Source organism: Nipponia nippon, unplaced genomic scaffold (assembly GCF_047370975.1).
Source record: "Nipponia nippon isolate SJK-2023a ecotype South Korea unplaced genomic scaffold, ASM4737097v1 scaffold_4, whole genome shotgun sequence".
NCBI classification, from domain to species: Eukaryota; Metazoa; Chordata; class Aves; order Pelecaniformes; family Threskiornithidae; genus Nipponia; species Nipponia nippon.
The window spans coordinates 22,428,827-22,442,278 of record NW_028262358.1 but is presented as its reverse complement, the minus strand read 5'-3'; the positions used below and the strand labels follow the sequence as shown (position 1 = coordinate 22,442,278).

The 13,452-nt window shown below is 48.6% G+C and overlaps 1 protein-coding gene across 1 annotated transcript in view; it reads left to right on the top strand.

The window, feature by feature from the left end:
- The first annotated feature begins 3,022 nt into the window (after window positions 1-3,022).
- Window positions 3,023-13,452, top strand: part of TGFB2 (transforming growth factor beta 2) — a 68,596-nt gene continuing 58,166 nt past the window's right edge. The window contains exon 1 of the mRNA XM_009472939.2: window positions 3,023-4,388. Coding sequence (XP_009471214.1) covers window positions 4,046-4,388 — 343 coding nt within the window. The 5' untranslated portion in view covers window positions 3,023-4,045. The remainder of the gene's footprint in view (window positions 4,389-13,452) is intronic.

Sequence of the window (13,452 nt, the reverse complement as noted above, 5' to 3'; positions counted from 1 at the left end):
GGCATGTGTGATGGGCCTTCTGCAGCTGCTCGGGCTTTGGGACGGGAGAAGCCAAAGGCCGGTCTCTGCTGCTGCGCCCGGGAAGTTCTGCCTGGCAAAAACATCACCATGGTGATACCAGAAAGTTTTAGGGAATCGAGCTTTGTTGTAGTGGTGAGGCAAAACGGAGACCTGCGCTTGGGTAAGCCTGACACCCTGTGTCACGCTAAAAGGGTCAGAAGAGGAGCAAATAGGTCATCTCGAATGAGAACAAAACCAAGATTTATTTTAATTCTTTTAATTCTTTTTTTTTTCCTAGCTGGTCTGAAAGACTCTGAGGAAACATTGCCGAATCAGGAGGAATCTCAGCAGCTTTCAAAATCTAGTCGGACTGGTTTGCTGTCAGCCTGGCTGGATCTCTGGCGGCTTATGTGGAGGGCTTCTCTGGAGCTTGGACCTCCAGCACCTGCGGCTGCGTGGGCAGCCTGGCCGGCCAGGCACCGAGCACGTGGGGGTTACAGAGCCTCCCATAGGGCATCTCTAGGGCTCCAGGATTTGTGAAAGACACTGCAAAGTTTGGGATTTTTTTTCTCCAAATTGGAATAAAAATAAACTTGCAAGAATCAAAACACTTTGCGATCTGGCAGGGCTGTATCTGCGGAGGTCACCTGAGAGACGGTGGGAAGTTTCCTACGGAAGGCGGGCGCCGAGCGCTGTCCCCGGGGCTGCTCTGGAGCCCCCGAGGCAAGCGGCGGGCAGTGCATTTACAGCAGCGAAGTGTTACAGGGCCGTAGATGCCGTGTAAGGAATTTCTCCATGGTTTCAGCCGTAGCTTTTGGAGGAAATAATTTAATAACCCTGTTCTTTAGAAGTATTTGCAGTTGAGGTACCTCATGTAACAGAGCTGATTCCTCAGCTGGCTAGCGGAGGCAGCGGAGCTGTGAGATGTAACAGCTCGGGGAACTGTCCCCTTGGTTTTCTATAGGTGTGTTGCAGAAGTGAAACCAGCTGAGTCTACATGTTGAGCTTGCTTGTTTATTTGAGTAATTTTGGAAACATTGCCATTCCTGACACTGCAGCTGTGTTTTTGAGGTCAGTAGGAGCAGGACATTGACATGTACAGCAGTAAAAGCGTGATGTTGTGGCAGAGACGTTTAATCTGGCCTTGCAGGAATTCATAGATTGAAGTGGAAAGCACCATTAACTCTTGCATCAGGAGGATGCAGTCTCGGTTGTGTCTGCAGTGCTGTAGACATACCCACGCACTTTTAAAGAATGAAGAGTAAGTTTACTTTCAGAGTCTGTGTGTGTACACATACATGTAAATAATATATTTTCTTAGCTCCTCCATCTCTTGGAGAATCTCATCGTTGCCGGTACCCACAGCAGCACTAGGTTAGCTGGCTGCATTGGTGCAAGGTTCCCCTATAGCAGAGCCCTGCCGGTGCAAAGAGCGTGGACCCGCTCCGTGCTGCTGGGCGCCTCCGTCACCCCAGCACACAGCCGCAGCTGCTCGGAGGAAGGGCTTTTCCTCGCAGGGACGCTGGGAAGGAAAAACTCACTTTTAATTTTGGGGCTGCCGTTCTCGAGCTTCAGAAAACATTTGAACATTTTGCAGAAAGATGGTTCCTGAGACGCGGTCAGGCGGAGAAAGTCTTTGGTGGTGTTTGGCTGGTTTATGTCTTACTTGATTCTCATTGTGCTTTCGGATAGATCCCAGTCATCCTGTCTCACTTCTGTTATGTGTGTTTACCTGTGATACCGCGGGCAATGGCCCAGCTGCGCTTCTGAACGCCTGTGGCCATTTGAGTACCTCTTCTACATGTTTCTTCATCTCTGGAAACAAAGCAGAGGTTCTCAGAAACAGCCTTGTCCCACCTAGGAGGGTGCAGGGAAACTCCTGGCAAGTAAAACCTGTGGTGACTTAATTCAGAAGGGAATATAGGGCTGAAGTGGGTGCGGGTGAAGAAAAAGGCTACTTGATCACTTTATAAAGCTGATGTTGATGTACAGGGGTGATAAATGGACTGTGAAAGAAAAGCTTTATGGCACAAAGTTGAAGGACGCCTCATAGACTGTAATTTCCCTAGGGCAAAGAAGGGCAGCTGTCCTCCTGAGGTCAAAGCACGAGACATTCCCCATGTACACTGGAGCAGGCACGGATGGAGCCTGTGATGTTTGTTGCAGCCAAAAGAGGCAGCGGAAAAACTGAATTACAGTCGTAGCGTAAGCATTTGGGGCTTGAGAGTTTCTGTCAAGTGCAGATGAGGATGTACTTACTCACTTCTGACAGGAGAGGAGAGCTCGGAGAAGGAGCAAATTCTCCCCACCTCTCATCCTGTCCCTGCTCTGCGGGTAGCACTGGTTACCAAGCGGCCTGTCAGCGGGGAGCGATGAGGCTTGCCCAAAACGCGCTTGGCAGCGGCAGCCGGGAGCAGGGCGAGTGGCCGCGCCAAGCCCCAGCACCTCCGGCGGAGGGGCAGCGGGCAGAGCCTCACCCTCCGCCCCGCAACCTTTAACAGCCTTCCCGGAGGCGCGTAGTTGTTCCTCTAAAGGAAGGGGAGTAGTTGGCCCGACTACTTTAATAATAGGCGCAAGAAACATCAAAGCCTTCCTTTAAAAAAAAAATAAATAAAATAAGCAACAAAAAGCCTGACCGGAGCTGCTTTTTCTTCCCGGCTCCGGGCTGCCCCCCCCTTCCCCCCCTCCTCCCCCGGGGGTGAGGCACCGCGGCAGGCGGCGGGGTCGGCGGCCCGGTTGCGGCGAGTCGCTCGCCGCTTGCGCGGAGGGGAATAAATAGGCGGGCGGCGTCGCGGCCGGGGAGCCCTCCGCTCCCGCAGCCCCTCCACGTCACTTCGCGGCGAGGCGAGCACGTGGGGCGGGGAGGCCTTATAAATCTCCCTCTCCCTGCGCGGCCGTGATGTTATCTGCTGGCACCCGTCCCCTCCGCGCCGGGAGAGTCGAGGGGCCGGGGGCGGCGGGCGGGGGGCGCCGGGCGGAGCGCTAGATCCGCCGGGAGCTGCGCGCCGCGCCGCCGGGGCCGGGGCCAGCCCCAGCCCCGCGGGGGAGAGCCGGGGGAAGAGCGGCGCTGCGCCGCGGCCAGCGCCGGGCGGCCGCTCCGCGCCTGCGATCCGCGGGGAGGCTGTCGGGGCGGCGGCGCTGCCTCGCTGACTGCGGCGTGGGGTTGGCGTTTCGGAAGGAGGAGGAAGAGGAGGGAGCTGGAAAAAGCTCTGCGGCGCGCAGCGGCCCGGGCGGGGGTGGGTCGGTCGGTGCATGCAGCGCGGGGCGCACGCAGCAGCCTGCGGGACGCGGCCGGACGGAGGATCGCCGCCGCCGCCGCTCGCCGCCGCCGCGGGGGCAAGGCGCCGCCGCGGGGCCGCCGCCTGCCGCTCCGCCCGGCCGCGGGGGCCGGGGCTCGGCGCAGCCGGGCGCACACGTGCGCGCCTCTGCCGGCGCCGCCGCGGGGGCTGAGCGCCGCCGGGCGCGGGGCGGTGCCGGTGCCGCCGCCGCTGCCCCTGTCCCTGCCCGCCGGGAGCCGCCGGGCGCCGCGGGCGCACGGCGGGGCTCAGCGCCGCGGCTCAGCGCCGCGCCGGCACCCTCTCCCCGCCGGCTGCGGCAGCGCCCTTTAATACCCATCACTGCCTCTTCTCCCCCTCCTTTTCCTTTTTTTTTTTTTTTCGCTTCAATTTTTTGTTTTCCAGCCTGCTCCGCCAGCGCGCTGAGAACGGTCTCTCTTCCATTTACTTGATTCGCAGGTTTGTTTATCTGTTTGGGGTTTTTTCCTCCCCTTTTTTTGCTGTGCGGCTCACTCCACACCCGAATTTTATCTAGTTGTAGCAACTTGCTTCTTTTTTTTTTTTATTATTATTGGTATTTTTTTCACTGACGCCTCCCGTGCGTTTTGCGATTGCAAGTCGTCCTTGCAGTCCGGTTTTTAACTGCATTTTGTCTGCAGATCTTCCCTTTGTTTGCACACATCCCCTTTTTATTTTTTACTTTTTTTTCCGTTGTTGTTCGTTGTTAAAGTCACTCTTTTTTTGGGGGGCGCTGTATTTAAACACTTAAAATGCACTGCTATCTCCTGAGCGTGTTTCTCACCGTGGATCTGGCCACCGTGGCTTTCAGCCTGTCTACCTGCAGCACCCTCGACATGGATCAGTTTATGCGCAAGAGGATCGAGGCGATCCGGGGGCAGATCTTGAGCAAACTGAAGCTCACCAGCCCCCCGGACGAGTACCCCGAGCCCGAGGAGGTGCCCCCGGAGGTCATCTCCATCTACAACAGCACCAGGGACCTGCTGCAAGAGAAAGCCAACCACAGAGCCGCCACTTGCGAAAGGGAGAGGAGCGACGAGGAGTATTATGCCAAAGAAGTTTACAAAATAGACATGCAGCCTTTTTACCCTGAAAGTAAGTCCGCTGTGTTTGTGCATGTGTGTGTAATTTCACCCCCGAGGCTTGGCAGTGCCCAGCGCCTTCAAATACCAGCCCCATGCATCATCATCTGCCTCCTTTGCTCTTATCCTCCGCATCTCTTAGGTGGTGGCTTCTAGGGTTTCGTTTCGGTGGTGGGGTATACGTGTGGGTGGGTTGGGGGGCTCAGCTGTCCCCCCAGACTCGCGAGGTTTCCCAGCCCCTTTGAAGTCACCCGGGAGCCTCTAAAGGTGCCTCTGCTGGCCACCACCCTGTACCTGAGCAAAGCTCCCCCCACCCAGGGTCCCGCTCCCTCCCCAGCACTGGGTTTAGCTCCCCCGCAGCCCCGTCTGCAGCCTCCAAAAAGAGCCAATCTCTTTCCACTGCTGTTGTTTCCCTTGGAGTGTCTGGATCAGGCAGGTTTCCATCTCTCCATGACTGAAAAGAAAAGGAGGTCTTTTAAAAAAAAAAAAAAAGTCACCGGCTCCTCTTCTGTCTGTGCCCCTCCAGAACATTGCCCCACAGCCCGCTATTCAGGCTGGTGCCGAGAGAGGACAGAGGCACAGCCATCCTCCCTCCTCTTCCCATTTCAGCCAGCCTCCCGTTTCACTTCATGGGCACTTTCATTTCAGGTGCAGAAAGTTTTCCTTTCTGGGTAGCCTCGGTTCTTGGAACCTGTCTCAGCCCGTCTGCCTTTTGCTGTTTTTAACGACCTTCTGGTGATCCGCGCCACGTTTTGCACCAAAAAAAAAAAAAAAAAAAAAAAGTACAAATGCTCTGTGCTGACCAAATCCACTCAGAATGATTAACAATCATAATGGCGTGCCTTTTTGTTTTGGTGGTGAAGTTTAAGTGTATAGAGAAAAAAGAAAAAGCGGCACGCTCCCTTAAAAGAATCTAGATCATCATCATACTGAGGAAAGTGAAATACCAGAAGCAGAAAATAACTTCACCGTTCGCATATCCAAAACCTAGTCCCTACTCTTTTCATTTAGCTCGCGTTTCTCTCCTTCCCTCCCCCGCCACTTGATGCCCTATATACTTGCTCTCTGTTTTTGAAAAGCGCATACCTCTTGCTTAAATAGATAATGCAGCCATCTTGGTAACTTTATCCTAGAGTTTCTAATTGCATTTTCCCCTTACTTATTTTTAGTTTAGCAAGTTGTAGCTTCGGGGCTTGCTCCGTCTTGCATGTGATAGTCCTAGGATGCCAGCCAAGGTATCTGAGCCCCACGCTCGGTGCAGCTGCCTCCACTTCTTCCTTTATTCTTAAATGACAGCATCAGGTACAGGACATCACAGCAGTCAGAGCCATTTTATTATTGTAATTATGGCACCATCCCTAATAGCCATGATAAATACACTCCACCCTTGTTACCCTCGGGGAAGAAATACTCTTTTTTTTTTTTTTTTTTTTTTTTTTTTTTAAAAAGCGTATATTTGGAGCCACGTGGGTATAAGCAGAGAGGTTCAGTGTAATTCATAGCCATAGCGAGAACACAGAAATCGTGCCTATTTATTTTCCACGTTGGTACACTGTAGTATTTTGCTGGTGTTTTTGGTGGAATTCAGCACTTTGTTTTGAGACCTATCAGATCACACCCTGAGCAGGGGGATGAGCACCTGTGGGCAAAGGTTAGGAAGACCGATAGGAGTGCCTTGGCTTGTGGAGTCGACCCTGTAACAGAGAGTCTCTGAGAACTGTAAAGTGCATCCATCCTGAGCACATCTGTCCTTTTTCCTCGCATGGGCAAACTACAAAGACCCGATAGTCCAAAATGCAGCTGCATACTTTCCAGAAAATTAAAATATCTGTGGTGTGTGACTTGGATGGTGCTGACAAAAGAGGATCTATTTTTAAAATGTTGTCGGAGGCCAGATTTGTCCTGAAGTATCGATAGAGGTTTTGGAAGAGCAAAGGAGATTGCAGGTATCTACCAACAGAGTGCATCAGACGTTTGGGATCCGAGGGCCAGTTAGCAGCAGATCCAGTACTACTGTGCAAGGGCTGTCGCTAACATCAGAGTAAGTAGGTTAACTGTTTTTCCACTGCTCTCTAGTTATGCTGGATGGAGCGAACCTTTCCAAAAAAGACAGAAAGGAAGAAATCGCTCCACCATATTTTAAAGGAAGAAGTTGAAAGCGCGGCTCTGGCGGCCGCGGGCGCTTTCTCCTAGACGTCTCGGAGTAAATTTTTTTAACTCTACGGTTTCTGCTGCGTCGGAGGGAGGCAGGAGGGAGAAGGGGATCAGTGTGAACGCACTGGAGGTCAAAAGCTGCTGGAAGGAAGGCATGGGAAAGATCAGTGGTTCAGTTTTTACCACAAGTTGTTAGCGTTCAGTAACTGACTACAACCCAAGTATTACAAATATGCTCTAATTATACTCACAGTCAGCAATATATCACTACAGATTGCTGATAGGTCTTTGTGGGGCATTTTGTAAAGTTCAGACTAAATATTTTTAGCAATGAGGAGATTTAAAAGGAAAACTATAAGAGATATTGTATATACCCTAAGGCATATTTTGTCTTAAATATTATCCTTGGCCTGTACTGTACTGTATAAATACAGTAAATATGAATAGAACTGGCAAGATGCCAATCTCCTGGGATGAATTTTAGTCAAGAAGGTATTTATGGGATATAAATAATACTGTGTCAACATTTAAAGAAGGGATCTGATTAGTTTTGAATTTATTCATATTAATCTTTTCACATGCTGTTAGTTTAAGGCTCAAAGTAAAGTTATGCTAAGGTTTACTGATAGTTTGCACTGAGGAAGTAAGGGGGCATCTGGCATCTGGCTTGACAGTCCAGTTGAGGTTAAGGACACACCAGGTCAGAATATACATGGAAATTCAGCAAGTCAGGGACTGCCGGACCCAAAAACAACAGATGTGAAAAGTAGTGGTGGAAAAAAATACTACAAAGACGTTTGGAAAAACGAAAAAGCTTTTCTCTGTCAAGCATGCCTGCCTGCATTGGGCTCGCGACAGCGTGGACTAGATACTGAAAGTGTGAATCTGTCCTAAGTTCAGTCAGCAGTCAGAAGTTGAGTTGTTTTACAGAGCGGTATAAAGAGGGAGGTGGGATATGGAAACCAAGCACAACATCAGAGAGAGTTCTTGAGAATTCTGTGCCTGGGCGAAGTTACCGGAGTAGGTGCTTAAATACTGATTTCTGTGAAAGCTGAATCACATTAGAAGTTTATTACTTATCAGTTCTTCATTGATTGCCTAGGGCCTGATACTTCAGCTAGTTATTTATTTGAGGCTGGGTGATAATCGCCATTGCACTGATAATAAACAGAAATTTAATGCCAGCACAGTTAAGGATTGCAAATTGTAATACTAATGCATAACTGGGATACTCAAGGAAAACAGGCTACACGTGTATGCGGGGCCTGGGGCCCAATTCCGTCATCTGCATTCATGGCAATTTTTATCACAGTCAGTGAGCTGGTCGGTACTGATGGCTTAAGGCTAATGCAGGTAAATGTTCAAGTTTTCTGCATTCTTGGAGATAGGTCTGAAAGTACTCAGTAGCCTAAGAAATCACAGTTCTTCTGGGTTTGGGCCTGGTTTTGCAAGGATTTTAAACTACTTTAGTATGAAAGAGCCTCCACGAGTTCCAGCCTGCACTGGGTGGTAGGATTAGTCTTCTCAGGAGCTCTGTACTATGAATATTGCTTTTACATAGACCGTTGTTCTGCTGAATATTTGCCTCATGAAAGACAACATTATAAACTGGCAGGGCACAATGACATGCTTCTACTTTATCAGCAAGGACTCAATTTACCAGCAATTATACATATGTGGGCTCCTTGTCTTCAGGGTACCAGAATTACTCACACAGGGGTGGCTGTGCTCCGCATCTGCCGGCACTGACTGCATCATTACCACAATGTTAACGGTTACGGCTGCGTGGCTCGCGTGTGTTTGCATTTAGCAGAATGCAGAACTTAATCTTTCAGGATTTCCTATGTTGTTAATGATATGGAAACAGTCTCAGAAGGAATACCTTATTTTAAAACCTTCTAGCTATGCTGGCCCTATGGTCGTGCTCTGGAGCACCACTTGTAGGAGGTGTTTGCCAGGCTTACTCTCTGGTTTGCAGAGAGGACCTGAAGCAATGTGAAGGCTTCCCTGAGGAGAGACGTAGGAGGAACAGTTCCTTGCTCCTTGTTCATGAATGGCACTTGTTGCAATCTTCCTAGGTGGTGATGAAAAAAACAGGAAATTGCAAATGGCTTTAAAAAGGGGCAGAGTAATTTTCTGGACAGTAGTCCTCCACATACTAAGAGGGATAATAAAATAACATGCTCTGGTGCACTAACCAAGGGCAGCTGAAATCAAAGAGAGCTCTCTTCTTCCACTCCCACTCACGTGGAGCAGATGGTGGGGTGCACCACGTGTGTTTCCTGCCTGCCTTCTGAATCACCAGCGACTTGCTGTAAGCAGGGCGCCAGGCTGGGAGAGGGGGAGGTCCACAAGCCGGTCTGGCATGGTACCTGGTCCCTGCCTTTCTTCCAGAGGATGAAGCCTACAGAAAAGCAAAACACCTGTGACACCCCTCTTTAATACTGTAAGGTCAGAAGATCTGCAAGACAGAAATGTAGGGCTATATTCCCTAGTCCTTTCCGTAACCCTCCTTGAGTTTATCTCTGGTGTCTGTTTTAAAGAGGCACTTCCACTCTAATTTGGTGAGTGAAAAGGTTAGATGTGCATCACTGCCCCAGCTGCTCCCCAGCCTGTTGGCAGTGCGAGTGTTTTACAGTCCCAGAGACCTATCTGGAAATGTGCCCTTGTCTTCTGCTCATGGATGGAGATGTGCAGGGAGTACCCAGAGCTCGTGCCACTCTTGCTGGCTCCACTTAATTGCAGGACTGGGTGTGAGTAGGTGATTATGCCAGGAAAGCAGAGCATCATCTTCATTAGCTGCTGGTTTTAACCTTGCTCACCCTTGGTGCGCTGCATGTGAACAGTTAGTTTGAAGTTAGTACTTCCAGCATTTTGCTGTCAGTTTGAGATGCCTGCATTCACCAGAGCTGAGCAAAAAGATGAATGAGAACTCCTGGCTGTCGTCCTTGGTGAGCTTCTTCAGCACGGGTCTGAAACATACGCGGAGCTTCACACACATGAATGGACTCATTAACATTAAGGCTCTGTGTATGCCTAATTAGCTTCCTGAATTGGGGCCTGGTTTATGGCACATTTGCAGGGATGAGCAAAGCCAGACAGTTCAAATCCCTCTCGCTGTGTTGAAATCTGTCATTTGGGCATCGGAGCCCAGTGAGAAGGAAATGCTTTACAGGATTTTTTAGAGAGGAAAGAAGATGCTCTTCAATACTCCCATGATCCCGAAGAAGGCTGACCCTGTTGGGCAGTTGGCTTCTTTTGCCTTTGCAGTGTCTGTGCTGGAGTGCTCCTCTGTTACAGATAAAGAGAAGAAGCCCAGGGTATGGTGACAAAACGAGTCATGAGTGAAGACACACAAATGTTTCCATTCCTGTTGTGAAACCACATGCTGCACATTTTCAAGCAGACAGCTTTTAGCTTGAGGATGACACGCTCCCCAGGTATTATTTAGTGTAATACTGTGTTACAGATGATTCTGCTGATTTGTTTAGACTAAAAAGTTTGGTTTGGTCGTTTGTTTAGGGAAAGTTTGCATCCTTGCCTTCAACCACAGGCTGTTGCTTGTTTCCCGTTCAATCTGTGATGTGGACTAGGAGGTGCCTAGCTGCAGCATCGCTGTTAGTTGGCTTCCTATAGTAGTCTATCTGAAGCAGCTATGTTTCTTCTTAAAACAGCTCCCCCACGCTTGTCCTCACTGTCCTTGCTGCTGTTAAGTGATTGCAGCTGGGCGCCCAACTGTACAAGACATACAGCTGCAAGGTGTAGAGGAGAAACTCAAAGATTTGTCTGTGACAAGAGGGCGAGCAGTTGAAAAGAAACTTAGCGTGAAGTGTTGTGTTTTATCTCCTTCCAGTGTGACCAGTTGTTTTTGAATTTATGAATGACTCATGGGCCTGTTTAGTACTGTGGTTCTCTTAGCTCGAATGGCACAGGATCGGCCCTGGAGAAATGAAGTGCTAGACCTGGCTTCGTTAGACCTGTCTGGTGAGCAGGTTTTTACATGTTTTTGGTGCTCTGCGAGTTGGTCCAGAGTAGAGAAGTTGCCTCTCTGGGTAGTGTAGCGTTCTCTAAACCAGCCATGTTTTCCAAAGGGAACTGCATGGCGGTTCATGCATGCTGCTTGGAAAGCTCCTGGCTCCTTGCGGAGGAGGTCAGGTGGGATGAGTTTAGGCAGCAGCGCATTGAGACTGCTTGTTCACTGTGGAAAGACAGGCTCCACTGAAATACATCTTGTGTTGCTGTTTGGATCCTCTGGTATCCATGTTTGGTTTCCAGGAGATGCTAGACCTCACAGACATCCCTGTAGCAGATTTATGACTGAGAGTGTGGAGAGGATCTTTGGAACATCTGTCCCTCATTCAGGTTTTCATTTGGACAATGAGCGAGGGTTCCTTCTAATTTCATGTGTGATGCTCACTGACATGTTCAGATCTTCATTGTAGAGCTGAGCTTTTTCCCACTGAAACCCCCTTAGGGCAGGAGCCTCTTTTTGTTGTTATATAGGACTTAGCACAGTGGGATGCTGCCTTCAAGTTATTATAAATAACTGTATAAAGTGTAAATGATAAGTTGACCTCATAGCTGACACTGCTTTGAGCTGGAGGTTGGACTAGATGTCTCTCCCAAGATGAATTAACCTGTGATCCTCGTAATACTACATTTTAATACAAGAAAAACAAGGCATTGTGTTTCAACTTCCATAGGGTGGTCTTGATTCAAGTATCATCAAATTTCTAAAGATGTGTTGTTTTCTGTCAGTCTTGGATTTGTCCCTCTGTTGTAGCTTTCTTGCACCAAAATGTTCCTGTTTTTCTCTCCCTCTGCACGCATTTTTCTTTTACTTTTCCTGTGTGATTGTTGCTTTTCAAATAAGCATGGTAGGTCGCATGAAAATAGACTACTGTATTACACTTCAGCAAAAGCTGTGGCATCATTTTAGGCAAACTGGGCGGGGGGGGAAGGGAAATGTTGTGATACTGACCTTTCACGTTGCTTGTTTGGCTCCTTCCCACCATATCTAACCCACACTGCACTGACAAATACCACATCTGTCTTGACAAGCGACTTCACAAATAACCATTCATTCAAAACTTGGAGCTGCTGTAAGACTCCTTATGGGTTGCTTAATCTGACAGTTGTGCATTTGAGCAGAGACTTTGAAGAAAAGACTTTGCAGAATGACCGTAAGTTCAGTCTGACTTTGTGAAAACTAAGAGGGAGGTCTTGCGTGAAAGAGGATACTGTACTTAAGCGTATGTGTGCGTGTGTGCATGCGTGCACACGCGCGCGTGCATATATTTAAGAGCATTAAAACATCTGTTGTTGCCAAAGCCCAAATTGGAATGTTCTGGGAAAGATAATTTAATTTTTAGCTTCTGGATTCATTTCAGTGATGGTAATTTCAACACTTCCTGGGGAGAGTCTATCAGTGGTTATGTGCATCAAATGCAGCAGTAAATCTGTCATTCTTTCCATTTCAATTTTTCAGGCTTACAACTTCGTTATTTTTCCCTGTTTGGCTGGTGTTAGTATCCAATGTTTTCACTGGCTTCATCTCTTTTAAACCCCTGCCTTGAATTTTAAAAGTTGAAGTTCCTTCTCTTACTTGTTTTTGTTTACGTATAGCATTTGCAATTCAGCAGCTAGCTCAGCTGAAGTAGTGATGGTAACTTATCTTTACCGTAGTGATGACTGAAAGATAGGAATCAGAACATGTTGGTTTTCATTTCTTGATGTGGAAAAAAAAAAACGCAACCCACAAAAAACCCCAACCCTCTAGGTGGACTTTGTACTCAGTAGGCTGAAAAACTAATAGATCTTAGCAGCACTGACTCTTTTGAAGTGGTCAGAGAGTACCTAGCAATCCCATACCTGGTGAAGGCTTCATGCAATAATACTTATTAATCCTGAGCCCACAGTTGTGTTTACAAATGATCTACAGTACCCCAAACTGAACAGAGAATAGTCGTTGCTTATTCGAGTAGGCGTTGTCCAATATGTATAAAATGACTTTTTTTGGGCTTTGGGCACACAGTCATAAAGATCTTCTCTAGGACTGCCAAGATGTACACTAGGAAGAAGAACACCTGCAAAGCTTCCCATCTTCCAAGTGATGTGTAAAAACGATGCAGCAAATTTACCCTTTTCAGATGCCGCAGTGGGTTGAAATAATGGCAGAAGTGGCTGGCCCGCACAGCATGGTCGGGGTCTAGCCTTGACCGGAGCCTGTGGCAGGCTGCTGCTCCTTCTCCCACCTCTGCTTGGTCCCAGGGGTGGCCCAGGTTAGCAAACCTGAGAGATGTCTCTGCTCCCCCATGAACGTGACGATGGAGGGGCAACTTCTCCCTTTGCATCGCAGTTCCTGGCCTTCGTGCTTGGAGGTTTTGATGTACTTTTTGATCCACTTGATTGGATAATACCGAAACAGAGCACTTACCTAGTAAGCAAAATTTCCGGATTTCAGGTCCACTGACAAATGCTGTACCAGCAGTTCATTTCTTCATCAAAATGCCTGCAGGGGGTATAGGGGGATATTTGCCCTCAGGGAAGGCTAAGTGATACATTGTATTCTCCAACGTGATAGGACATTTTAAATTGCCTGGAGATGTGTTGGATCCATGCAGATCCTTGGTGTTCTCATTCTCGCCCAATCTCGGAGAGATCCAGCCCAGTTTTCTTGGCTGTTGTAATTGGCTCTGGGCCTCCCTGGCAGAGCAAGGGCTGTATATGTCTTGTGCCAATCGCTGCTCTATACACAAATTTTTCCTGATGCACGCTTTGGAAGTGAAGTAGCCATATTTCAACATTGAGGTACGCTGAAAGATGTCTGTACGTTTCATTTTTTGTGCTTGTTGCGTGTTTACCTAGCATATAATGGCAGGCTATTGGAGCAGACATACATACATCTTTAGGTTTGTGAGTGA